The sequence below is a fragment of the Rhinichthys klamathensis genome, unplaced genomic scaffold, assembly GCF_029890125.1.
Source record: "Rhinichthys klamathensis goyatoka isolate OS25496 unplaced genomic scaffold, OSU_Roscu_1.1 h1tg000011l_1, whole genome shotgun sequence".
Lineage (NCBI taxonomy): Eukaryota > Metazoa > Chordata > Actinopteri > Cypriniformes > Leuciscidae > Rhinichthys > Rhinichthys klamathensis.
In genome coordinates this window covers 412,862-438,335 of record NW_026606564.1, presented here as the reverse complement: position 1 = coordinate 438,335, position 25,474 = coordinate 412,862, and the positions used below count along the sequence as shown (strand labels likewise).

Below are 25,474 nucleotides of genomic sequence, written 5' to 3'. Positions count from 1 at the left end.
GCACCGTGAATGAGCGTCGAATCATAGGAGTTGTCGTCTTCACCTCCACAGTCAAAAGAAAGCAATCCGAAGGGACTCAGAAATTATGTTCATGGATGAGCTAATGTATTAAAGTTTTAACAATGTTACTGTGGCATGAAGCAGCAGGGCAGGCCGAGACCCTGGGACATTTTACGTTGCTGTTTTTATAATGCTTGTATGCCACAGTCGGCCGTAGCCGCTCATTTTGTTTTGTTGTTTATGCATATTTTACAATTAAAGTTATGTTTAACGTACTTCCCTGAACTTGAACTTTGTTACAGTTACGTTTGATCACTTAAAGTCACATTATTTTATTTTATTCTAATGAAAGTGCCGCAAATGCTGAATTACTACTCATACAGGTCACTTTATCTGACAAATTTAAATTGTGGGTCAATGCAGCGCTGTTTTACTTCATACAATCAAACTAAAAATACATTTGAGTGTGTTGAAAGTTATGGCATGATGTTACTCTATATGCATTAGCTTAGTGGCTGGTATGAGACACTTATTGCACATGCAGTAAGCTAGATTTATATTAGTATATCATATTAATAAAGGCTGGATGTCTTGTGTTGCTAAATGGCATGCAATTAATTTTTAAACATATTGCATGGCAGAGAAAATGCTGTATTACTGTTACTACAAATAAAGTTCCTGAATATGACCATGTTAGCCACTTGACAAAATAGTGTTGTTTTTAAGGCATGGTACAAACATGTTACTCTCAGTAAATCAAGAAAACAAGTTATTCATTCAATGATTGGCACGCGCTGGTGGAATGCGGAAGTTATAAAAGGACGCCGACACACAAAGAGAGTAGCTTCTGCTCTTCAGCAAGTGCTCTGTGTAAACTGTCTGTCTATTTGGTGTTGTTTGTCACTCATTTACATCACCGCGGCGTCTCAGGTCACGGGGATCGCAGATGGAGTTCCCGATCCTGACGTGGCCCTGAGGGACAACAGTTCCCCTGGGACCACAGGAGGATCTGGTGCGCCAGTCTCCACAAAGGGCGAAAACGATTTTGGGACCAGAATTTTGGGGCAGATGTCCTGTTCCCCTGAACAGAGCAGAGGCCCGGGAAATGGAGACTCCTCACTGAGACGTGGAGTCCATATGGGAGAGGTTTGGCCCATCTATTCACATTTCAAGAGACCTCCCATTGTCCGCTGTGGTTCTCCCTCAAGCATCCAGCTCCTCTGGGAGCATTTCCCCCGATCGCTCTGCTTCCCGGCAGTTCTAGAGAGGGCCAGTCGGGACGGGGTCAGTGTGTTCTTGGTAGCCCCGTTCTGGCCGGCCCAGGTGTGGTTCTCAGACATCATATCACTGGGACCTGCTTTTCCCTGGCCGGGGGTACGATACATCACCCCCGGCCAAGTCTGCGGAAACTGTGGGTCTCAGTACCTAGAGGCTGGTCTTTCAGCCGGAGTGGTCGAGACTTTACTCAGCTCTAGGGCTCCATCCACGAGGAGACTGTACGGCCTATAATGGAATGTTTTCCCCCGTTTGGTGTAGGGAGCGTGGTGTGGACCCAGTGGCTTCAGTGCTGGAGTTCCTCAACGATCGCTTCTCTGCTGGTCTTACCCCGTCCGCTTGAGGTGTGCGTGGTTGCCATTGCGGCTTTCCACGCTCCATTAAGTGATGGGCGCTTGAGAAGGCACCAGTTGGTCGTACGGGTCCTCCGTGGGGCATGGACCTGGGATCTGGCATTGGTTCTCGAGGGGTTATCCCTGGCCCCCTTCAAGTCACTAAAGTCAGCATCTGAGAAATTTCTCACATTCAAGGGGGCTTTCCTTTTGGTTATTGCGTCCATTAAGAGAGTTCAAGCTCTGTTCATTTCTCCTCCCTGCTTAGAATTCGCTCCTGGGAGGGTGAAAACTATCCTGCACCCTAATTAGCAAACAGTTGCTCACCTGTCTAATAAAACACACAATATATTAAAGCGTCTTCGGTGTTTCCATGGTTTTTAAGTAAAAACAAAAATCGAGGGTAACGCGGATTTGACGTCATTGAAAGTTGATGCAATGACAGTTAAAATCGCGGATTTCTCTGGATTTAAACATGGTTGGATTCACTACATTGTTTTGAGCAGAGATGGCCATGTTTCCATTTCCCTGGAGTTTCAAACTAAACATCTTTTTTTGGGAATATTGTTCTTGTTTAATTTATGTCCTCAAGTTTACATCATTTTATTCTTAATATATATAATACCTCATTAACTAACAAAATGCCTAATGACACCAAATATTATCAATTAATTTTATGAAATCTGCAGTGTTTGTGGTATTTGTTGGTTTGTTTGACTTTTTTTTAAAAATCCATCCCATTAGATACAGTTACAGTCATTGATATTATGAACATTTCAAATAGTTAAAAATATCAAAATCACTTGACACCTTGATGTATGCTAACTGCCACACTGAGCAGTGCTAACTTAAGCTCTTTATTTTCATCCACAGCATATTTCTGACAGTCTGTACCCTTTTATAGAAATAGCTACGTCCCAACAGTGATATTGTTACAGGTACCTGCACTACACTTCCCATCACTCTCCTCTGTTCCCACCTGCACGTCATTCCTAATCACACACACCTGTCCTGTACCTCATCATCACCATCGTCACCACCACTACTAAAAGACTCACTTTTCACTTCTGTTCACTGTCCGGTCTCGTTCATACGAAGAGGACTACTTACCATGCTATCGCTAACCTTGTTTCGCCCAATGAACATTCTCTAGTCTCCATCTCCAGCATCTTCATCTCCATTGTCTCCAGTGTTCTTTGTCCCAGTTTGTTCCATCCGTCTCACTCACAATCTGTGTCCATACGCTCTCGAAAGTAGTATTGTTTATTTCACTTACCTGCATTCTGTCTCCACTCATTGTTGTCAATAAACTCCTCTTAACTTCATTATCCATCTATTGAGTCTGCTTCCGTAACAGATATTACAAGACAGCCATATTAATGTAAGTTACTGCACGCATAAATACTGTACAGTAGACCTATACTGTAACAAGAATGACCCAAAAATGTATATTCAAAACTGATATTCAAAATCCCAAACTCATAGTTTGTTAACACTGAATACTTCCATTAAACATTTTAAAGGACCTACGAACTGTTGGAAATAAATCTCAGATTAATCAATTTCATTGCTGTTTTTTATTTTATTTTATTTTGTATAAAGTGCAGTTTAATTCGTTTCTGTATAAGACTAGGAACAAAAGTTAATTGCGTTACTGCTATATCCAACACATTTCGCGGGGAAAATAGCCTCGAATTAACGGTTAAGTTGATGTTCGTGTGCTGTCGCTGTCCAGGTGCTGAACGCATGGCGTGTTAAGTTCCAATCGATTTCATTTTCAAATTAAAATGTATTTTAGCGGTTTAATGGAAAGCACGAATGAACTAACTACTTAGTTCAACGCAACCTAAGCTGTTGTATTTCATTTTACCACGGTGTGGCAGTCCAGTACTGCGTATGTGACCTTTCCAGCGTTGTTTAGAAGTATTATAGATAGGTTATTGCATTGCTGAATATTGAACAGTTGTAATCGTCCATTGATTGAATGGGTGATACAAAGTCTACAGTTTCGGTCAGTGTAATTGCTCTATATAAGTTAATGTGAGATTTGAGAGCTGTGTGTGGTGTATATACTGTATGTTCTTCAGATAAATATCCTGTCAGTAGTCACTTCTCATGCAGAACGCGTCTCATCCACACACACACACACACTACTGCTCTGCGTAAAGCTCTCACTGCTGTCTTTCCATCGCTCGCCTCATCCTCTGAAATGCAGTGAGATTTTGTAAGCTCTGTTTGTTAAATCCGTTGACTCAGTGCAGTTTAATATAGGCTGTTGTCGTTTTTCTGTAGACGGGCTATAGAGGAAACAACGTGCTTTGAATGCAGAGCAGACTTTCTCTAGTACCGCCCGGGCTCCAGTCAAAGCCATAAAACAGAGAAATTACTCCAAGCGCATTAGAGATTCATTTCAATTAAAGGCTTCGTCTTACTGCCTTTCTTCGGAGGACATCAGGCTGTGGGCTATTCGAGAAGAAGAGCGTCTACCTTCTGCGGAAGAGGGACATTAAAATAAAACACATCTAAGGAGAGCAGCTGATGAGAGATCTCGCGCTTTGAGATGCTTTAGTGATTTTACCGGACTCATGGCTTCGCTTTACCAGAGATTCACGGGGAAGATAAATACCAACAATTCTTTTCCCCATCCACCTGAAGCCAGTCGTCTCCTGGGTGGACAGGTTCCTGAGGAGGATAATAAGGCTGGGAAGAGTCCTCATCACCCCTCATCCCGACCTCCGGTCCAGTATCGCAAGAGAAACGCCTGCGAGGATGAAGACGTAAGAATCGCGCTTTTATTCCCTTTACGCGATGACTCTGTTTTGTATTGGGATTGGGGACGATATTTTGAACTTTTGTGTTTTTTTTTATAGGGTACGCATAGGCTATATGTTTGTTTTCCATATGTCACAAGAAATTAGGCTGAAGTTAAAGTTGTTTTTGGCTAAGGTATTCTTGTTGGATTCACGTGCAATGTGAAAGTCAGAGTTGGTCGTGTAGTGCACTGAACGTCTGTTTTTAACCAGATATGGCCCAGGAAGGTTTTAAAGAACACAACTGTTATGTTTCCTGAGGTGGTTTAGTTCTCTAAAAGAAGGCTAAACAAATACTGACCAGCAGGGTGCTTTTAGCTGAACGCATTAGCTACACGTAATCCAGAGTTTTTACGATGCGTCTGCCACATGTTATTTTCACTATTAAATGCTTTGACCTTCGATGACAAGAATGACGTCAGAGCCGATAAAGCGTCACAAATAAAAGCCTTCAAGCAACCTGTGCTTTAAAAAAAAAAGAAAAAAAGATTGCCATATAAAGTTCTATTATGAAGGCTAATCTTTTAGTTTTTCTGAATTGCTAAAACACATTTCTAAAAACTATCTATCACCCACTTTCTCAAAACCTTAAACACAAAACCAAATCTTCAATCTACATTCAGAGAACATCTGTCTCTTTTGGCATAATCAAACTATTGCTTCAAAATCATTTTATCTGTGCTCAAAATCAAATAATGCTCCAGATCATACACACAACCAGTCAAAATATAAACACTACGGATCAATCATTAGGCAATACATACAAAAATGGAAAACACAATCCAAAGCATGCAGTTACAGAAAAAAATATTGTAACACAGTGAACAAATTTTGCAATTACGTAAGTATAGTAATCGCAATTTAAGGTGTTAATGTATATTTTTTTGCCTTTTTAACTAATACTTTATGAATTTGTAAAGCCTTGTTCCTCATAATGCTGTCACATCAGTATATTTTAGTAGGACACTTTGCATATCTATTGCTGGTTTATTTCAGTCTTACAGACCATGAGTACTAAGTGCATGATTTCTTTGTGTCTGTAGGGAATAGCATACTCTGCTAATGGAGGATGAATTCACTTTTCTTCATTGAAACTGTCTAGACAAACCGTTCATGCTTTGCAGGGTCAAGGCCTACTAGAGCTGATTGCAGAAGGTTGTGACTGTAAAATAATCTAGACCACTGGTTTTTTGATAAAGATTTTGTTTTAGACTATAGAACTCAGACTACTGTTTTACATTACCCAATTGCAATTTTGATTGGTCACACGTTTGTTTCGGTATGTTACATTAAATAGTTCTGAGAGCTTTCGCCTCACAAACAGCAACTGGCTCTTTTAACAAGCTTTGGATCCTACTTTTGGGCATAAAGGACTGTGGATACTCTTATGCCACGCTTCGTCCGCTGGCAGTCTGTCAGGGCAAGTGGATTCTTCTGAATAATTAATGAACAAGGCAGTGACAATCAGCAGACAGTGGTCTGTCTCAATCAATCCTCCTTGATTGTGTTACCTGTTGTGTTTTGTAAGTAATAATGGGTTTGGATAAAGTTGTGTGAAACAAAAGTTTGGTCCAATGTCAATTAAAGATTGAATATAATTTGAATAAATACAATTTGAATATATATGAAATGTCAGTCTGGCATTGGAACGCATAGGAATAATTCACAGATATACACTATATTGCCAAAAGTTTTGGGACGTCTGCCTTTACATGCACTTGAACTTTAATGACATCCCATTCTTAATCCGTAGGGTTTAATATGGAGTTGGCCCAAAGCCCACCCTCTGCAGCTAAAATAGTTTCAACTCTTCTAGGAAGGCTTTTCACAAGGTTTAGGAGTGTGTTTATGGGAATTTTTGACCATTCTTCTAGAAGCCCATTTTTGAGGTCAGGCACTGATGTTGGATGAGAAGACCTGGCTCGCAGTCTCTGCTTCCGCTCTAATTCATTCAACACCCAAAGGTGTTCTATCGGGTTGAGGTCAGGACTCTGTGCAGGCCAGTCAAGTTCCTCCACACTAAACTCGCTCATCCATGTCTTTACGGACCTTACTTTGTGCACTGGTGCGCAGTCATGTTGGAACAGGAAGCGACCATCCCCAAACTGTTCCCACAAAGTTGGGAGCATGAAATTGTCCAAAATGTTTTGGTATGCTGAACATTAACATTCCTTTCACTGGAACTAAGGGGCCAAGCCCAACCCTTGAAAAACAACCCCACACCATAATCCCCCCTCCACCAAACTTTACACTTGACACAATGCAGTCAGGCAAGTACCGTTCTCCTGGCAACCGCCAAACCCAGACTTGTCCATTGGATTGCCAGACAGAGAAGCGTAATTCGTCACTCCAGAGAACACATCTCCACTGTTCTAGGGTCCAGTGGCGGCGTGCTTTACACCACTGCATCCGATGCTTTGCTTTGCACTTGGTGATGTAAGGCTTGCATGCAGCTGCTCGGCCATAGAAACCCATTCCATGAAGCTCTCTACGCACTGTTCTTGAGCTAATCTGAAGGCCACACGAAGTTTGGAGGTCTGTGGCTATTGACTTTGCAGAAAGTTGCCGACTTCTGCGCACTGTGCGCCTCAGCATGCGCTGACCCCGCTCTGTGATTTTAAGTGGCCTACCACTTCATGGCTGAGTTGCTGTTGTTCCCAATTGCTTCCACTTTTTTATAATATCATTAACAGTTGACCGTGGAATATTTAGTAGTGAGGACATTTCACGCATGGACAGGTGGCAACCTATCACGGTACCACGCTTGAATTCACTGAGCTCCTGAGAGCGACCCATTCTTTCACAGATGTTTGTAGAAGCAGTCTCCATGCCTAGGTGTTTGATTTTATACAACTGTGGCCATGGAAGTAATTGGAACACCTGAATTCAATGATTTGGAGGGGTATCCCAATTCTTTTGGCAATATAGTGTATGTTGTTGTCAGACAATACACACAGGTGAGCTTTGCACGTTTGCACACACCAATATTTGTAAAATCGCAGCTCGTTACTGCTTTTATAATCTCATTCATCATAAAGACAAGAAACAATGAGCACTTGTGCCCTTTACAACATAACTTCACCTCAAGCTATTTTCATTAGCTTCATCTTCACACTTAATCCCATTCTCTAAAACAAAATCCCAATAGCCAAAACAAATTTGTCGAATAAATCACTCTTTCAGTGAAACATTAAACAAGTTCAGGTAGTTAAGACACTGTTTGCAAATCTCATGCACTCTTTTTGCAAAAATCTAAACACATTCTCACTATCCAAAACAATTTTGCACTGTGATGCACTTTTGTTTTAAAACACTAAATACAGGCAGGCAATAGTTAAAACACAACTACAACACAGTTGTCATCATTTACACACAACGACTCAAAATTGTTCAAACTGGTTTCTAATGATGTGATTAGACTAACTGTACTAAATACAAATCAGTTCAGAGTGCCAAAATTGACTCAAAATGTTGCACTGAATGTTGATACCAACAATGGATGGAAACAATATAAGAGGGAGAGGGGGAAGAGTGTGTGTAATGGGTGGTGAACGATGAGGATGAGGACGAGAAAAAGCAAGCTGTGGACAGTGTTGTCAAGGCTGGATCCGCCACACCAGAGGGGTTTTCCCTTTGCCTGGCAAGAGACGACATTGTCTGTGACGTGGACAAAGTCCTCAGGCTGGACCCAACATGATGACATGATGCTGAGGGAGAATGAATCTCTCACTGACTTTGCAGTTGCACAACTCTTTTGAGTTTGCAGTAACATACTTTTCATTTAGAGTTTCTATTTACTTTTTGACTTTTGCAGTTACTGTATTTTCACAGTATGCAAGTGATGAATATACAGACATTCAATAGGCCTACTATTCAATATTCAGTACAATACTGTACTTGCAGTGCATACAGTATACAATGTATTCACCTTACTACTGTAAGTTGTGATTACTATACTTTTTTTATGTTGTTGCAAAATATACTTTTTTTCTGTAACTTTGGAATCTGTGTTCTCCATTTTTTTGATGTAGTGTCTAATGAAAGATCTGTAGTGTTTGAAATATTGACTTTATTACATTTTGATTTTGACTTTGACTTTGACTGAAAGCACAGATAAAATAAGTTTGCGGCAATTGTTTGATTTTGCCAGAAGGGTCAGAGCTTCTCTGAATGTAGTTTGAATACTTGATTTTGTGTTTAAGGTTTTGAGAAAGTGGGTGATGGTATCGAAAATTTTGGCGTGAACTGTATTTTAATTATTTCTCCTGTCCTGGCTTGCAAAGACCTATTCTAAAGATAAGTTTGTCAATCATAAGCTGATTTCCCAATAAAGCGTTAACACTTGCTCTAAAATATACATTATTAAAATGATTCTGTTCTCTTTCTCAATAGTCAGTCAATATCCAGTGATGATTAAGCCATTAGATGGTTAGACTATCCATTGACTTCTTGATTTACAGGCTGTCAGTTTATAAAGTATCAAACCAGGTTTTTCATCTTGTAATCCCTTGCTCTGTTTGGCAGGGCTGTGAGGCAGTACAGTGACCTTAATTAATCATCCATAGGTGGCTGGCTCAGAATAGAGTGACATTCAAAAGGACAGAGGCCTGTGGATATGTTTCCTTTCATGAAGAGAAGCATATTGACTTTCTCTGTATACTCAAGCAGGCAGGGGGCAGTCAAAGAACCTGGCTTTGCCTTGTGTCACAGTCCACAATGTGTGACGGACTGGATAAGATCAAGCAGGTTGCCTGAAGACAGGAGTTTGAGAATTACAAATCGTGACTTGCATGTTTCGGGTTGAAGTCTCGTCATGTGAGCCTCAGGACCCAATGAGAACTGCTGGTTTCTGTACGTTTCACCAGTGTACTAACCAAGCCACATGACTAAGGACATTTGAGAAGGTCAATCAACGCAATATTTTTAATTACCTCTCCACACACCAGTGAAAATGATAGTGTCTGTTGAAATGTCACATTCGATTGTAGGCTTACTTCTCTATTATGAATAATGCACATGTTGCATTAGAACACTAATGGCTTGTAAATGAGTATCACACAGAATTACATGGCCTATTCTTGATGCTTTACATGGAGTAAACAATTTGTCAAGCAGCCATACTGATAATGAAAAATATACACAGTGAAACATTTTTGTATTATCTTCTCCAAAAAAAAAAGCTTTTCTAAGCTTTACTGAATACAAACTGTCTGGCTGGATGCGCTTATCTCCGTGCTTAGATCCATTCCAAGAAATTAATCTACATCTAATCTGGTGGTTACATCACATCTCTCCGGAGCATACTCAGGTCATCCAACCGTTTCAAAATGTGTTATTTCACTACACAGGAGGTGTGAGTATTTTTGCAATTGTCAAATATGATATTGTGAAGAAAAACTATAGTGTTTCATAAACCAGTCATAAATTGACATTTTTTATTTTTAACCATATGATTGTGGGACACTGGAAACACAAGCTTATGCAAATAAGTTTTTTATTTCACTGTGTGAAAAGTCTGACCTCCAAATTCATATCAAAAGATGTACGTCCAATAGAGGATCTAAAGTCACAGATTGACCTCTTGATGTGAATTCAAAGAATACAAACTGCAGTCACAGGTTTAAGGTACAGCAGGAAATTGAAGTTGATGGTATATTTTTACACATTGAAGTCATAATAAAAGTTTTTCTAGTTTGGGAAGACGTTTCATTCAGAGATATGCCAAAATAGTGAAGGAAAGACAATCGCAGTTTCCATTGTATGCTTTGTATACAGCAATTAGAATGTTCAACTTTAAAGCTTAACCTATTAAATGTTCATGAGCTTTATATTATCTTAAAAATATTCACACCCACACAATTAAAATGTCAAACAGTGGAGGAAAACACGTTACCTGGAATCTAGAAGCAGTAAAACAGCCAAATCTGACCTACTGATTTTCACAGATTGACAAGCAACATTTGTTAAATCAATGTGCCGAATCATTAAAGGTAGGGTTCGCAATTTTTGGAGAGGCTAGCTTTGAAAGCATAATATCCCACCCTGCCTTCAGAGGGTCTCCAAAGCCACACCTCCTTCAAAACACATGAACACGTACAGCAGGGAGCAAACAAAAGCATCATGAGAGACGGCGTTAAACTACATCATGTTTCAATGCACATAACATTACGATAATAATGAACATAAACAACTTGAAAAGCACCGACCTGTACCACCTGACTGCTGCAGATTCATTTCACCGTTGATAGTGTTGCAATTGAAACGCATAAATTCGAGTCACGAACCGCTCCGAGTATAACATTGCATAACATATAACACTCCATCTCTTACAAATTACAGTAGTTATGGCGTGAACGCAGCATAAGCTGGTTGTTTTGGTTCAGGAGGAACTGTAACAGTGACAGTGCTCGGTGACTGACGTCTGTCTAACTCTGCATAGCATGAAACACGCTGATGACGTGTGATGCCTCGTGAGCAGGTGTGCAAAGGTATGAACATACATACGCTGACAGGCAGGTAGGACATCATAATCAATGCATTCGGACTCTAGCTGAAGAGAAAAATATGAGCACAGTGTGTGATGTTGATGAGATCTCTTCTGAATCTTTAGAGGAAATTTCTTTAAAATGAGAGATATCCTGAGCTTAGGAAAAGCAACCACTGAGCAATAATTTTTTCCTCTGGGTGACTTTAGGTTTCTATGTCACTTGCTCACTATTATCACACTTGAGAGTTTTATTTATGTTTCTTACTGCGATAATGGTTGAGCAGATTGTTAATGTTGCTAAGTGTGAGAGACATACTATCACTGATACAATTGTAACTTTCTCCCAGAGGACTCGCTCGTATAAACGCTTGAGAAGAGAAATGTTATTCTTAGCCCCCAACGTTCTCATTAAGGTAGACTTGACTTAGAAATGTGTCTCACTTTATACTTAAAATGAGAGACAAGGGTATGCCAAAACAAAGCGTTTGATTTTCCTCATCAAAAGTGATTGTTTCTTCGCTTTATCACGTGGATCACTGTGAATTCCTCAAGTGTCTGTCACAAAGATCGGCCAACGCAAATGCCTTGACTGATTTCGTGAGATGAACAGTCTGGCTTCTTTGAGATAAATAGAAGTTAAAAATAGACTGCAGCTGAATATGTTAGCAAAAACCCCACCAAATACTTTAAGCCTTAATAACAATCTCGTCATGTGTCGGAAATTGACTATGAGTAAGTGTGGAGAGGAAGTTGATTGAAAATACTGGCTCTGCCTGTTTGAAATGCGACCGCGTGAAGTGCATCATCCGAACAGATGGCGGGCAGCAGCGATCCAGGCCTGTCATATTAAGCCCCAGCTGTCATGGTGAGCAGTACACTTCAGTTTGAATGCGCAAACACTCCCCAATGACTAAATACATGCAACCATCTAGTACTGTTACAGTGTGTACAGCTTTGCTGTCCAGATAATTGCATGATAATATGCAAAAACACTTGAACAAAAAAGCATGAACTAATATGTTGCGGGTGGAACATTTCTCATGCAGACAGATGTTATTTTATGTCTGATTGTTGCTGGATAATCAGGCCTTTTGAGCCCTGTTAGCAAGACAAACATCTGGGATGAGAGTCTCAGCTTAGCCGATTATAATGTGTTAAACATACTGTACACTGTAAAAAATTATATGATCAATGAGTTATGACAAGACAACGTGTTTTACTTTAAGCAATTTTCAACTTTTTTATAGTTATAAAAGTTATACAAGATTCAACTAATGTTTTAGGTCAGTTTAATGTAATTTAAGTTTAAATTACTTAAACATCCAAGTTGATTGTTCTTAAAAATTTAAGGCAGTAACTTTTTTTACAGTGTAGCTTAGGGGTTTAAAGTCTTATTCTTAGCTGAAAGCATTATCAAGTTAGTCAAACTTTTAGCAGATTCCATGTATGGCCTGCTCGTGACGGTAAACCTGATTTCACCTAGTAGAGCATGTTCCTGGATCAACATCTTTGTTGATCCTGGAACATCATTCCAATCGACCAATCAGATTTGAAGGACAAGTTTACAGATTGTCAAGTTTAGGCTTACAACCAGGGTTAGGTGCTTCTACATCAGTATTATTGACCTATCATTTCCCTCTGATTTTAGGGATAAGATATAGGGTTGGTTTAGCGGTAAGGATAGGACTTTGGACAGGAATGTTGATCAACAAAATATGTTGATCCAGGAACATATACTTGGCAAAATCACGGCGGCCACTGGGAACTGAGGACTGAACTACTTCCTGTTCTCTTACTAACTATTCTTAGATACACGTGTAATATTAAAAGTGTTACATTTCTTTGTAAATTTAATATTGATGGAAATTAATCTCAAGGATTCTGATTCTGCTTCAAGTGATTGTTCATTTTCTCACTTTAATGTCATTTCAAACCTGTTTGACTGTATTTCTTCTAGAAGATATAAAAGAAGATATTTTGAGAAATGTCTCAGTGTGTTTGTCCGTAGTGAATGGTCACCAAAACTGTTTGTTAACCAACATTCCATACAGGTTTGGTGTAAATGATGACAAAAAAAAATAATTGCAATAATTTATTCTTTTAATGCTTTTGAGGAAGATGTAGGTTCAGTAGCATACGAGCGGTGCAAGGAAAACTGTCATTGAGTATTTTGGCGTAATGTTCTGCCTGTGTTGGAAGAAGAAAGTCTTAAATGGAAACAAACATCTCAAAAATCATTTGGTTTCAGTATTTTGTTACAAACCTAATGGAAATAGTATCAAAATCTGTGTGGTGGCGTTTCATTCCTGAAGTCAGTCTGTTTGAATGAATAAGTTGAGTGAATGATTCAGTGATCTCTCATGAAGTCACCAAAGTCCCTTTTAAGTCAAGTCAAGTCACCTTTATTTATAAAGCGCTTTTTACAATACAGATTGTAACAAAGCAGCTTCACAGTGATAACATGAAAATAATACAACAAAGTTTGTTTCTAGAAGAAAATTGCGTCATCGTCCACCTTAAGTAAGGCAGATCAATGATATAGTTGAATATTAAATGTCCCCAACAAAGCAAGCCAAAAGCCAAGGCAACAGTGGCAAGGAACCAAAACTCCATCAGGTGACAGAATGGAGAAAAAAAGCTTGGGAGAACCCAGGCTCAGTCGGGGGCCAGTTCTCCTCTGGCCAACGACCGAACAGTGTATGATTATGATCAAGGCAGCATTACAGGTCAGAAGTCAGATTGGATCAGAACATTATGAATAATAATCCGGTTCCATCTGGTTGGAAGTCGGAGTCATCCGGTATGGAGACGAGTTTGTTGAGGATCAGTGCCGATGGCTGTCGTGTCGTGTCGATGAGGCCTTCACAGGGCTGATGAGGCTGGCACTTCAGGGATGCGTCATGGATGGGTCCAGGTGCAGGTCCACTATCTGATCTGGATAGGGCCGGGATCCGGCTGACTTCAGTAAACAGGGAAGGGACTGGTTGACACTTCAGGACTGCGTTGTCATCGTGTCTAGGCGCAGGTCCTGCATCAGATCTGGATACGGCCTGGATCCGGCAGACTGCGCTAAAATTCGGATAAACAGAGAGACTAATATTAGCCTAGACGGCATCCTTCTTATGATGTAACAAGTACATCAGGATTTGTGGGGAGCGTTCCCGGTTCCGGCTGATCTAAACTATGCAGCCTAAATTGAATTATAGAAGTCTATAATGTGTTATGTGTATGCTAGGCCAAAGAAATGTGTTTTTAGTCTAGATTTGAACTGACAGAGTGTGTCTGCTTCCCGGACAATGTTAGGAAGATTGTTCCAAAGTTTTGGTGCTAAGTAGGAAAAGGATCTACCGCCAGCAGTCGATTTTGATAGGTATTACCAGCTGGCCAGAATTTAGAGATCGCAATAGACGTGAAGGACTATAATCTTTTAAGAGCTCGCTCAAGGTCTGCGGAGCTAAACCATTTAGTGCTTTGTAAGTGAGCAGCAATATTTTAAAATGTATATGATGTTTAATAGGGAGCCAATGCAGTGTTGACAGAACCGGGCTAATATGGTCATACTTCCTGGTTCTGGTAAGAACTCTAGCTGCTGCGTTTTGGACCAGCTGTAGTTTGTTTATTAAGCGTGCAGGGCAACCATCCATAATAGCATTACAATAATCTAGCCTTGATGTCATGAACGCATGAATTAATTGTTCTGCATTTTTCATTGAGAGCATATGACGCAATTTAGATATGTTTTTAAGATGAAAAAATGCGGATTTACAGATGCTAGACACGTGACTTTCAAATGAAAGGTTGGTATTAAAGAGCACACCCAGGTTCCTAACTGACGACGAGGACTTGACAGAGCAGCCATCAAGTGTTAGACAGTATTCTAGATTATTACGTGGGGAATTTTTTTGTCCAATAATTAGAATCTCTGTTTTTTCAGAATTAAGAAGTTGCTAGTCATCCAGTTTATTATCTCATATGCATTCCGTTAATTTTGTGAATTGGTAAGTTTCGTCAGGGTGTGAAGAAATATAGAGCTGCGTATCATCAGCATAATGCTGCGTTCACACCGGACGCGAATAGCGCGTCAAACTCGCGTCTAACGCGTCTAGTTTGACACTTGACCACTTTGTGTTAATTCGCGTGTCAATGGCGAAATTGACGCGCGTAAATTTCGCTTCAAACTTTTGTTTTTATGCGCGTCAATTTCGCCATTGACACGCGAATTGTCAGAGGCGAAATCCGGAGGCGAAAGTTTCGAAACCCGTTGGCGGCCATCTTTTTAGATGTTTATCGAGCATTAGCTTTAGCATTAATCGAGAGAGTCACCGCTCGTATATGCTCTGGAGAGCAGAAACAGCTGCGTAGGGGACATCGTCGCTGTACTCGGGTCCACCAGAACCTCCGGAGGGTTTCAGGAGTTTCACAATTTGCTCCAGGAGCTAGGTTTGGTGGACCTAACGGTGAGGACGCTGACGAGGACAGCGTAGGCCATATAAGGCCTCGGCCTCGAGTGGTCTATGCCTGTCGAGCCCGCGCTCTACAGCCCGGCGCGAGGTTCACCCTCGCCCGCATCCACCTAATCTGTCATTTATTTTTGTTTTGATAATAAATGGAGCCTCCAAAAGTGAAACCTGTCCTGTGATTTTTTTTAAAGTTTTTATACACTAAATTGTGTTTGTTGTCTTTACATTAGAATAATAATGTTTCATATAATCTAGAATAGATATGGAATAAATAGCATTCAATACAAAATGAGAGTATCTCTCATATATTGAAATCGAGTTTTTATGTGAAAGATTTGCTTTGAATACAAAGCATTTTTGTCATATTACAAAATAATTTATTGAGGCCAAACATAAAATAACATTATAAACTGTCACTTCACCACGTGACAGCAGCAAGCAGGCTCCTGATTGGTTAACGCGGCGCGAATTAACGCAGAAGTTCAGATTTTTCGACTCGGGCGGCAGACGCGAAATCGCGTCAAACGCGAGAATGCACAAAAAGCACTACATAAAACATTCGGGCGTAATGCGCTTAATGCGCCAGACGCTCAATTCGCGCGAACTTGACGCGCGAATGAGGCGTATTCGCATCAACCGCGCCGCGCTCTACACCTCATTCTCGCCGCAGGAATTTTTTTACGCGCGCAACACGTCTTTGCATTGACTTAACATTGAAATCACTCGCGCCTGACGCGCTATTCGCGTCCGGTGTGAACGCACCATAACAGTGAAAACTAATGCCATTCTTCCTAATGATATCTCCCAAGGGTAGTATCTACAGAGTGAACAGCAACGGTCCTAGTACTGAGCCTTGTGGTACTCCATACTGAACTTTTAATCGATTAGACATCTCTTCATTTACTGCTACAAACTGATAACGGTCAGATACTGTAAGTATGATTTAAACCATGCTAATGCATTTCCACTAATGCCAACATAATTTTCGAGTCTATTTAAAAGAATGTTGTGGTCGATGGTATCAAATGCAGCACTAAGATCCAGTAACACTAATAGAGGGATACAACCACGATCGGATGATAAGAGCAAATCATTTGTGACTCTAATGAGAGCTGTCTCAGTACTATGGTACGGTCTAAATCCTGATTGAAAATCCTGGCAGATACAGTATAATTTCTTTCTAAAAAGGAACATAGGAAAGTCTATTTACTCTGTGGCCATATTTGTAACTCCTCCCGGCACTTCTAAAGGCAGCTGCAGTGATGTCTTGAATTTACCAATTGGCGATTGGCTCTTTTATTTAGAAGGCAGGACTCCGCCATATTGCGCTTTGCAGTTTCTCGCATTCATTGTAAGATTAGTAAACCATCTTGGTGTATACAGTCTTTGCCATAATTTGTTTTTGTTTTTGAATAAATCTTTTTTTATTTTTAAATGAATCGGTTGATTGAACGATTCAAACGAGTTACTTATAAAAACAGTCACTTGCCACCAACTACTTGCGTAACAATGTAACCTGCAGAAAAAGTCACTAAAACATCCTCGACACTAATAAACAGATTGACATTCTGTCTGGAGCGTGTAAATTCACACAAGTGGACTGATAGAAACAGTGAAAAGTCCCCATGCTGTTGCACTGTTTATTTTGGAAAGTTGCTTGACCAATCAAATTCAAGGACTGTTGTATAAATAGAATATACAGAACAGTCTTTTTGTCAACCTAATTCCTAATGAAAGTTTTTGTGGCATATCTATGAAAAAATGTTTTCGCCCATTAGTTTGCAAACATTTACAGAAAACAAAATAGTTAATCCACTTACAGTCACAGCAGTACTGTATGTTTAAAAGCAGAATTGTAAAGCTCATATTTTTACACTTACATAATCCTTGAGTTTTTAAGCCATAAACGTGTCTAAATCATGCTTTGAGGTGGATGAGCTTCTGGTCGTGTTCCCAATAAATATTTTTGTGAGAAACGTATTAAGAGGTCTCGGTTGAAGACAATATAATGGTTAATGTAATATAGCCTACATTGTTTTCCAACTAAGCGGCCAGCTCTGCTTACAGACACTTCCTGTTTACTATATTTGTACTTCTACCACAATCAAATAAATGCAGTAGATCTGGCTGTATTTAGATGTCTGTTCTTTTCCCCATCTGCCTATCAAATCAGTCTGAAGTAGCTCAAAGGTCAGCTGCTCTGTGGCGTAATGGCTTCCTATCTCTGCTACAAAAGCTGCTCCCTCTTCCCTCCGTGGGTCCTCCGCCTCACCGTTGCCATGGTTTCTAAGGTTGAAAAGGGTGAGGCTTGAAACCTGCATGTCGCCTCCTTTTTTAAAGAAAAAAAAGAAGCTTTTCACGGATTACCATCTGCAGATGACGTGGAGCTTCACAAAATCAGCTGAAGTGGCAACTATGACATTGCATGGTTCGACAATATTAAGCTGCGAATGTGTCTCACGTGATCAATAATAAAGCGACCTGAACATCAAAGGGCATGTGATCGTTTAGCACCCGAGGGTGGGAAAATGCCATTTCTGTAAATCAGTTAATTGCAGACATAAATAATTCAAGCTGTTTTTCACAGACGTGTGTGTGTGTGTGTGTGTGTGTGTGTGTGTGTGTGTGTGTGTGTGTGTGTGTGTGTGTGTGTGTGTGTGTGTGTGTGTGTGTGTGTGTGTGTGTGTGTGTGTGTGTGTGTGTGTGTGTGTGTGTTTGAAGGTGACAGGCACTCTACATTCACACATTGTGACTCTTCAGGTCTTTGAGGGCTTGCTGTCACTGAGCATTGATCTGCTTTTCCTGCCAAACTTCCCCTGTCCCACCCACCTTAGAGCCTCTCAACAGACCATCAGTCAGCTCTCGGTCCCACCGTCCCGCCCATGGCTGCGTCGACAGCATATCTGTCATTTCCTGCCACACCCTTGGGACGTGTTGGCAGGCCCTCAATAATAGCGGAGGAAAATCTCTCCTCGTTCAGCCAACCAATCACAGAGCTCTGAGGGACGTGAGCTGTAATTTTTGAAAAGCACACTGTGGGAATAAATTTACATTTGAATGCATTTAGCCTAAGATAATGGCTGCTAAATTCTCTGTAAAACATGCCTGTCCATCACAGGTGACTACATGAATAATAAAAGCATTTAATAGCACTGAAAAATGTAATAATGATTCAGAAACCTTGAACAGTCTTCGCCCTTCACACAGAGAGATGGACATTGTCACATTTACTTTTTTTTTTTTTTAAGTCAACTTGAAATGGCATTGGCAACCCATTTTACTTTCATAATGTGACATATAAACACTCAGTAAAACATCTAACATTTTTTCTTTGGAATCTAAACAGTTTCTCTTTGGAAAAACGTGCACTGATGATTGATCATATGATCAGGAATGCGTATCATCCGTATCAACCCTATTAACCCTGCTGTATCATATATGCAAATTTCTAAGGCCTCACTTCATGCCTTCTTTCATCTGACTGATAGTTAAACTTTTTAAGCCAGTAAAAGGCCTTTAATATAACATCCCCTTCAGGTCGTGGTAAATGTGTCTTTCTGCCGTGAAATCTTTACTGATTTTTATAAAGTAAACATAAGAATAACTTTCAAGATGTTACTGTACAGCAACTTAGATTTACTTGATTATCCAAACATAACTTTTTTTGAAAAATTGTGTTAAAATGTTTCAAATATGATCTGGCTTTTGAGGAATGTTTATTTGTTCATCTCTCAACCATCATTGTATCGCATTGCATTATGTTTCGCCCCCCACAATAAAAACTACAGAGCCTTGATCTTGAAAGCATTTCATTATCATCTTACTAAGACATTGAGAGATATGGAGTGACAACTGCTAAATGGCAGTGGCTTTCAGCATATATATATATATATATATATATATATATATATATATATATATTTATATACATACACATTTTATACAAGTAGTTTGCTATTCTTCTATAATGCATTGATTTGCATTACAAGCTATCATATAATTGCATTATCTGCGCCAATTATTTGCTCAGATTGGGGTTTTTTGTTTTTGTCGAAAGGTTCAATAAACCGTTCCTTTTTTTAAAAATATGTCAGGCTTTCATATGTGGTTTTACACAGTTAAGAAAGCAAATAGGGTCAGTTTTGATTTCATGTTGACTATAATAAATAAATTATTAAAACTATTTTATGTGTCTTGCCTTCCAGTTTTCTCTGACATTTCTAGCTCATGTTGAAATGTCAAGTTGCTTCTGGAGTCTTTCATAAGAGGTTCATATCAATGTGCAAAGTGATAAATCTTCATTTCTTTCTTTTTCTTCCTTCCTTCTCTGTCTCTCTCCTTGCTTCTCTCAACCAGGGCTCTCTGTGGCTGGAGAACTTTCTCCAGAGCACTTCTTCATCCTCAATGTGCTAAGAATAGCAGTCTGTTTACTTACTTTGTTCCACTTTCCTCCTTACTTTCACTGTAAGCTCTTTTCCCAGAGTTTTACTAGGCCAGCAGTGATGTACAACTCTGCGCTGTATAACTTTGGCCTGATATAAGCGGCCCCTCAAAGCTTCTTCATCAGTTTCCAATTGTACAGTATGTATAATAGCTCTTTTCGAAGAAAGGACCTTCTGTTTTCTTAAAAGAGTTGACTGTATGATGTGTTTTTTTGTGTGGAATATATAGAGGTTCAGCTGACGTTTACGTGCTGTAAACAAAGCCCTTTGTTTCTGCAGCTGTACATCCAAATAAGACCAAGGCTACAGTCTGCCAATGATTCATTACTGTAATATGAATAGCACATCATTTCCAGACCTGAGCATGAGATGCAAAAATGACTGAAGAGGATAAAAGCACCACATAAATAAAAATACGCATAACCTTCATTGCATACGTTATCAGTCAAAACCTTTGATTCTTAGTATTTTGCTCAAAGGCTTTTTTTACTTAAATTGCTTTATTAAAAAGGAAGGAATTTCTTTGCAAATGTAAATAGAAATAATTAATTTTATTATATAATATATATATATATATATATATATATATATATATAATTATGTTTTATTTTTTAAGTCAGACCTGCTAGTGAAAAAAAGTAGCCAACAAATATACAGTGCTATGTCTACAATGCAGTGTCTATTTACATTAAAATCACCCACTTTGTTGGCAATTTTCACTAACTCGAATGAAGTATTAATGTATAAAATATTATCTGAAAAATAGATTTACTTTCTATTAAGTTTATTTTTTTTTATCAGAAGAATAAACTAATTTATAATGACTTCCAACTAGTGTTTAAAAAGTAGAATACGGTAGACTATATGGTAGCCTATACAATGTCAAAATTGTGTTCTACGTTTCTGTTGCCACTGATTGAGTTTTTAATATTAATACACTTGATGGACTATGTTCTAGTCTATACTGCGTTGTAAGGATGTAATTAGGGCTTGTCTGTTTGCAACTGTAAACTTGAGAGGGGCTCATTATCACTGGTTGACGTATAGTGTGTATTGATTTCTGCAGGGAAACAGCAGTGAAGTGTCCTCTTACTGCTGGACCACCGCTGGCCACCAGGGGCGCCGCAGCCCCAGAAATCAGCAGCACATGTTGTTCTAGTTTTGCAGCTGCTTCAGCCTGTGGTTTGGCAGGCTGCATTAATCTTTGAACATTAGAGTCGAAAGAGCTGATATACAGTACAGAAAACATCATATATGGCATTTCTACAGTAATTTATGATAGCATATTGGTGTAGAAACAATTTCCCCCCATTGATTGCTAGTAGATTGCGCAATTACAAAGAAACAGCAAGTAACACATTGAACTAAATGAGAAATTTTGATGTAGGAAAACTAAAATACACTCAAACTTCAAACACGCTCCAAATAATCTTTGTTTTATTTAAAACTCGATTTTTTTGCAGTGTAGCCTATCTGACAGTTATATAAATGCAGTCATCCATCTCCATAATTAAATGCACAATAAAATGTGTATTAAAGTCAACATGAAACCTACTTATGTTTACTCCAGTTTATGTATAATGCCTCTTGTTGTGCAAGATGCATCGGTGCAATTATTAAAAAAATTTAATTTATCATTTTTAATCCCTCAAATCAAACGATTTAATATCAAGTCCAACCCAACATTTGTTCTTAATCTAAGTGTTTATTGCAAATAATATATCATATAATTTCATCATATCATATATCATATCATAGGAAACTGTTAGCATCCTTATGAATGAAGAAGGAGAAAAAGTCAACCTCAAAATGAAACCATACCTGACTTTCCTCTAACATAAAACAATTTCTGGGTTCAGAGTAAAACTATTTATAGCCGCTCACACTCTCAACATTGAAGAGGATTGATTGTGTCAGTAATGAGTGTGTCAGCGGCGTATCCCAAAGGCTCATATTAATGAGCAACAGGAATCTTTTTGTCCATTGGGTCATCTCATACAAGAAAAAAGACCAATTTCCAATTAGAATGACTCGGGAGTCGAAAAGCCCCAAGCAACGCTTTATCTACCACAGACTTCAGGAGTGCGTGTCGTGTGTGAGAAAATGATGAGTGTTTGACAATTTGTCTCTCCTAGAGGATTTAAAGATGACTAGAGATTCCATTCTGTTGGTCCAAAAGTCTGAGACCCATATTGTTAATTTTGGATTTTTCACATTTGAACGTGGAAATGAGCAAATCACTTTTTCAAGTTATGACGTAAAATAAATAACATATATAAAATTAAAAATTAAATAAATCTAGAAGAAAAAAAGTGACACAATTCCACAAGATGCTCTTTAGAGTGTTATTCCATATATGCTGATAATACAATATGTAATTTAAAAAACTGTGTTTAATAACAATAATAATATAGCAAAATGGAAACATTGTCCTAGACTTTCGGACACCTGAATGCATCTATAAGGTTTTAGGAATCTTTTGAAAGTGAAAACTGTGCACAATGCAACCAGCAGGGGGCAGTGCAATCCTCCATGAAACTGGGAACGTCCTTTTTTTATATATGAATAAATGGAATGAATGTAATCTTTAGTTTGATGCCATTTGAGTCATAATAGAAGAGTGTGTACTGTTCATTTCCATTACATGGCAGACATTTTAACCAGTGTCGATTAAACAAAGCCGAAGCAGTAGTTTAATAATTCAGAATGCCGTCAGTTTGAAATGTACACAAAAAGACAGCATCCTACATTTCTTATACCAGTAGTATGCAACAAAGGAAAGTAGGCTACACTGTGGAATTGTAACACCAAAGCGATATTGTTTGTCCTCACAGCGAGGGAATTGTGTTGTTCCTGTTTGTGAAGATGCAGCCATGTAGAATTAATGTGTTGTGCCACAGAAGTTGTCATTTATTGACTCTGAAATGATAGCAGAGGGTCACTGGGACCAAAGGGAATCAAACCAACCGCACAGCCTTTGGGTTTGATTGCTCTATTCTCTCCCGAGACAGTATAGAACATAAACCTCTGGCTGAATTTGAATTAATTTGCTCATGTCATTCTGTGTAAATCTGTGTACATGGTGACAGTGAGGTGAATTCTATTTTACAGTATATTAAACATGCTGTGCAAATGATTGGTTGACGAATTATGATTAAAAAAAATAGGGTGGAAAAAAACATTTTTGAAAGACAGTACTGCAAAATCTGTTTAAAAATTGTTATTCATAATGTTTTCTCGTTTGCCAGTAAAACATGAACATCCATGAAACAAATAAATTTTACAAGAACATATTACAACTTTGAATATACTAAAATTAAACAAAATAAAGTCAAAACTATACCTTAAGCATGTTTTAATACTGTAAGTTTACAGTTACAATTCATCAAATGAATGAATCAAATTTTATCTGTAAATGATAGTAAATATTTAATTTGTAATTTTATATTCCATTATGTTTTTTATTACATTTAATTCGTTTTTTATTGTTGTTTATTGCTAATAGTAGGCAACATAATTATGCTGTGTAAAATATTATGGCAAAAAGAAAATCCCAGAATGCATTGCAATATCCCATAATGCAAACTCAAGGGGGTAATCCATCCGCCGGAAACTGAAGCTTCGCTTGGGGGCCGCCATTGTAGCAGACTATCTCCTGCTGTTAGCATTCCATTGACTCCCATTCATTTTGGCATCACTTTGACAGCGAATAACTTTACATCTGAGGCGTCCAAAGACTCCATTTGTCCATTATTTATTTCTAAAGAAACACGACAATGTATAAAAGGCTCCATATTTTACGTTATGGCCCCGTAGAAACCGTTTTTGTAAAAATAGGCTAACGATTGCGTCAAAACCACAGGACTCTCTGTCGCACAGAAGAGAAATTACCGTATAGACAGAAGGAGAAGCTCGTAGGCAATCTTTTACTGTCTATGAGGCAATCGGGTGGACATGGAGGCATAAAGTCAAGGCAGAAGCCCATAGATAGAGAGTCCATAAAAGCAACGGGACAAAATATTTCAACAACAGATTTGTTTTAGATTTCAATTCAGGTTTTGCTTGGCACAGCTACTAGAAGGTCAGAACGGTTGCTCACGTCACATCTCCGTCGTCGAACTCAGTTTGAGCCTGCGCAGTACGCTTGGCTATTTAGGAAGTGAGTGCTTCTATTGGGCTTCAATTCTTTCCGTTGAAATCTATGGGGTCGCTGTGTCCATTTCTTTTACTGTCTATGTGCAAACTCTATCAAAAAAGTCCAAAAGGCAAAAATCCAGGGCACGAAGCTCCCGTTCCACCACATCCCAAAGATGCTCTATTGGGTTGAGATCTGGTGACTGTGGAGGCCATTTTAGTACAGTGAACTCATTGTCATGTTCAAGAAACCAATTTGAAATGATTCGAGCTTTGTGACATGGTGCATTATCCTGCTGGAAGTAGCCATCAGAGGATGGGTACATGGTGGCCATAAAGGGATGGACATGGTCAGAAACAATGCTCAGGTAGGCCGTGGCATTTAAACGATGCCCAATTGGCACTAAGGGGCCTAAAGTGTGCCAAGAAAACATCCCCCACACCATTACACCACCACCACCAGCCTGCACAGTGGTAACAAGGCATGATGGATCCATGTTCTCATTCTGTTTACGCCAAATTCTGACTCTAACATCTGAATGTCTCAACAGAAATCGAGACTCATCAGACCAGGCAACATTTTTCCAGTCTTTAACTGTCCAATTTTGGTGAGCTCTTGCAAATTGTAGCCTCTTTTTCCTATTTGTAGTGGAGATGAGTGGTACCCGGTGGGGTCTTCTGCTGTTGTAGCCCATCCGCCTCAAGGTTGTGCGTGTTGTGGCTTCACAAATGCTTTGCTGCACACCTCGGTTGTAACGAGTGGTTATTTCAGTCAAAGTTGCTCTTCTATCAGCTTGAATCAGTCGGCCCATTCTCCTCTGACCTCTAGCATCAACAAGGCATTTTCGCCCACAGGACTGCCGCATACTGGATGTTTTTCCCTTTTCACACCATTCTTTGTAAACCCTAGAAATGGTTGTGCGTGAAAATCCCAGTAACTGAGCAGATTGTGAAATACTCAGACCGGCCCGTCTGGCACCAACAACCATGCCACGCTCAAAATTGCTTAAATCACCTTTCTTTCCCATTCTGACATTCAGTTTGGAGTTCAGGAGATTGTCTTGACCAGGACCACACCCCTAAATGCATTAAAGCACCATTTGATTGGTTGATTAGATAATTGCATTAATGAGAAATTGAACAGGTGTTCCTAATAATCCTTTAGGTGAGTGTATATATATATACAGTGTATATAAAACAATATCCCATATCTGTAAAGATTGTGTGTTTTTATGTTCATTAAAGTATTGTGTCATAAGATTAGCAATATGATAATGCAAGCATTGAAGGTGCAAGGGTTCAAGCACACTAATTTTCCTCCCCTGCTTCCTTCAGTTTATTTTAGCCATCATTTTGTTCATGTCATTTCTGAGTCACAGCTCTCATTTTTTAGAGATCTCGGAAAGCACACTTCACACCCTTCCTTAAAACAGCCTGCATTTTCATGTTTCATGTCCTCAGTGGTGGAAATGAAGGCACAGAGATATGAGGAAGGCAGGCTCTTATGACAGAGATGACGTCGGTTCTGTTCACG

The 25,474-nt window shown here is 39.2% G+C and overlaps 1 protein-coding gene across 3 annotated transcripts in view; it reads left to right on the top strand.

Moving 5' to 3' along the window:
• dpp6b (dipeptidyl-peptidase 6b) overlaps positions 1-25,474 on the top strand; it is a 149,105-nt gene that overhangs the window by 35,331 nt on the left and 88,300 nt on the right. The window contains exon 1 of one of the 3 annotated variants that reach the window (XM_056262918.1): positions 3,768-4,384. The exons of the other annotated variants lie outside the window; for them this stretch is intronic. Within the exon in view, the coding sequence (XP_056118893.1) occupies positions 4,193-4,384 (192 nt within the window). The 5' untranslated portion in view covers positions 3,768-4,192. Of the gene's footprint in view, positions 1-3,767; positions 4,385-25,474 lie in introns of those variants that run through there. 3 annotated transcript variants of the gene reach the window in all.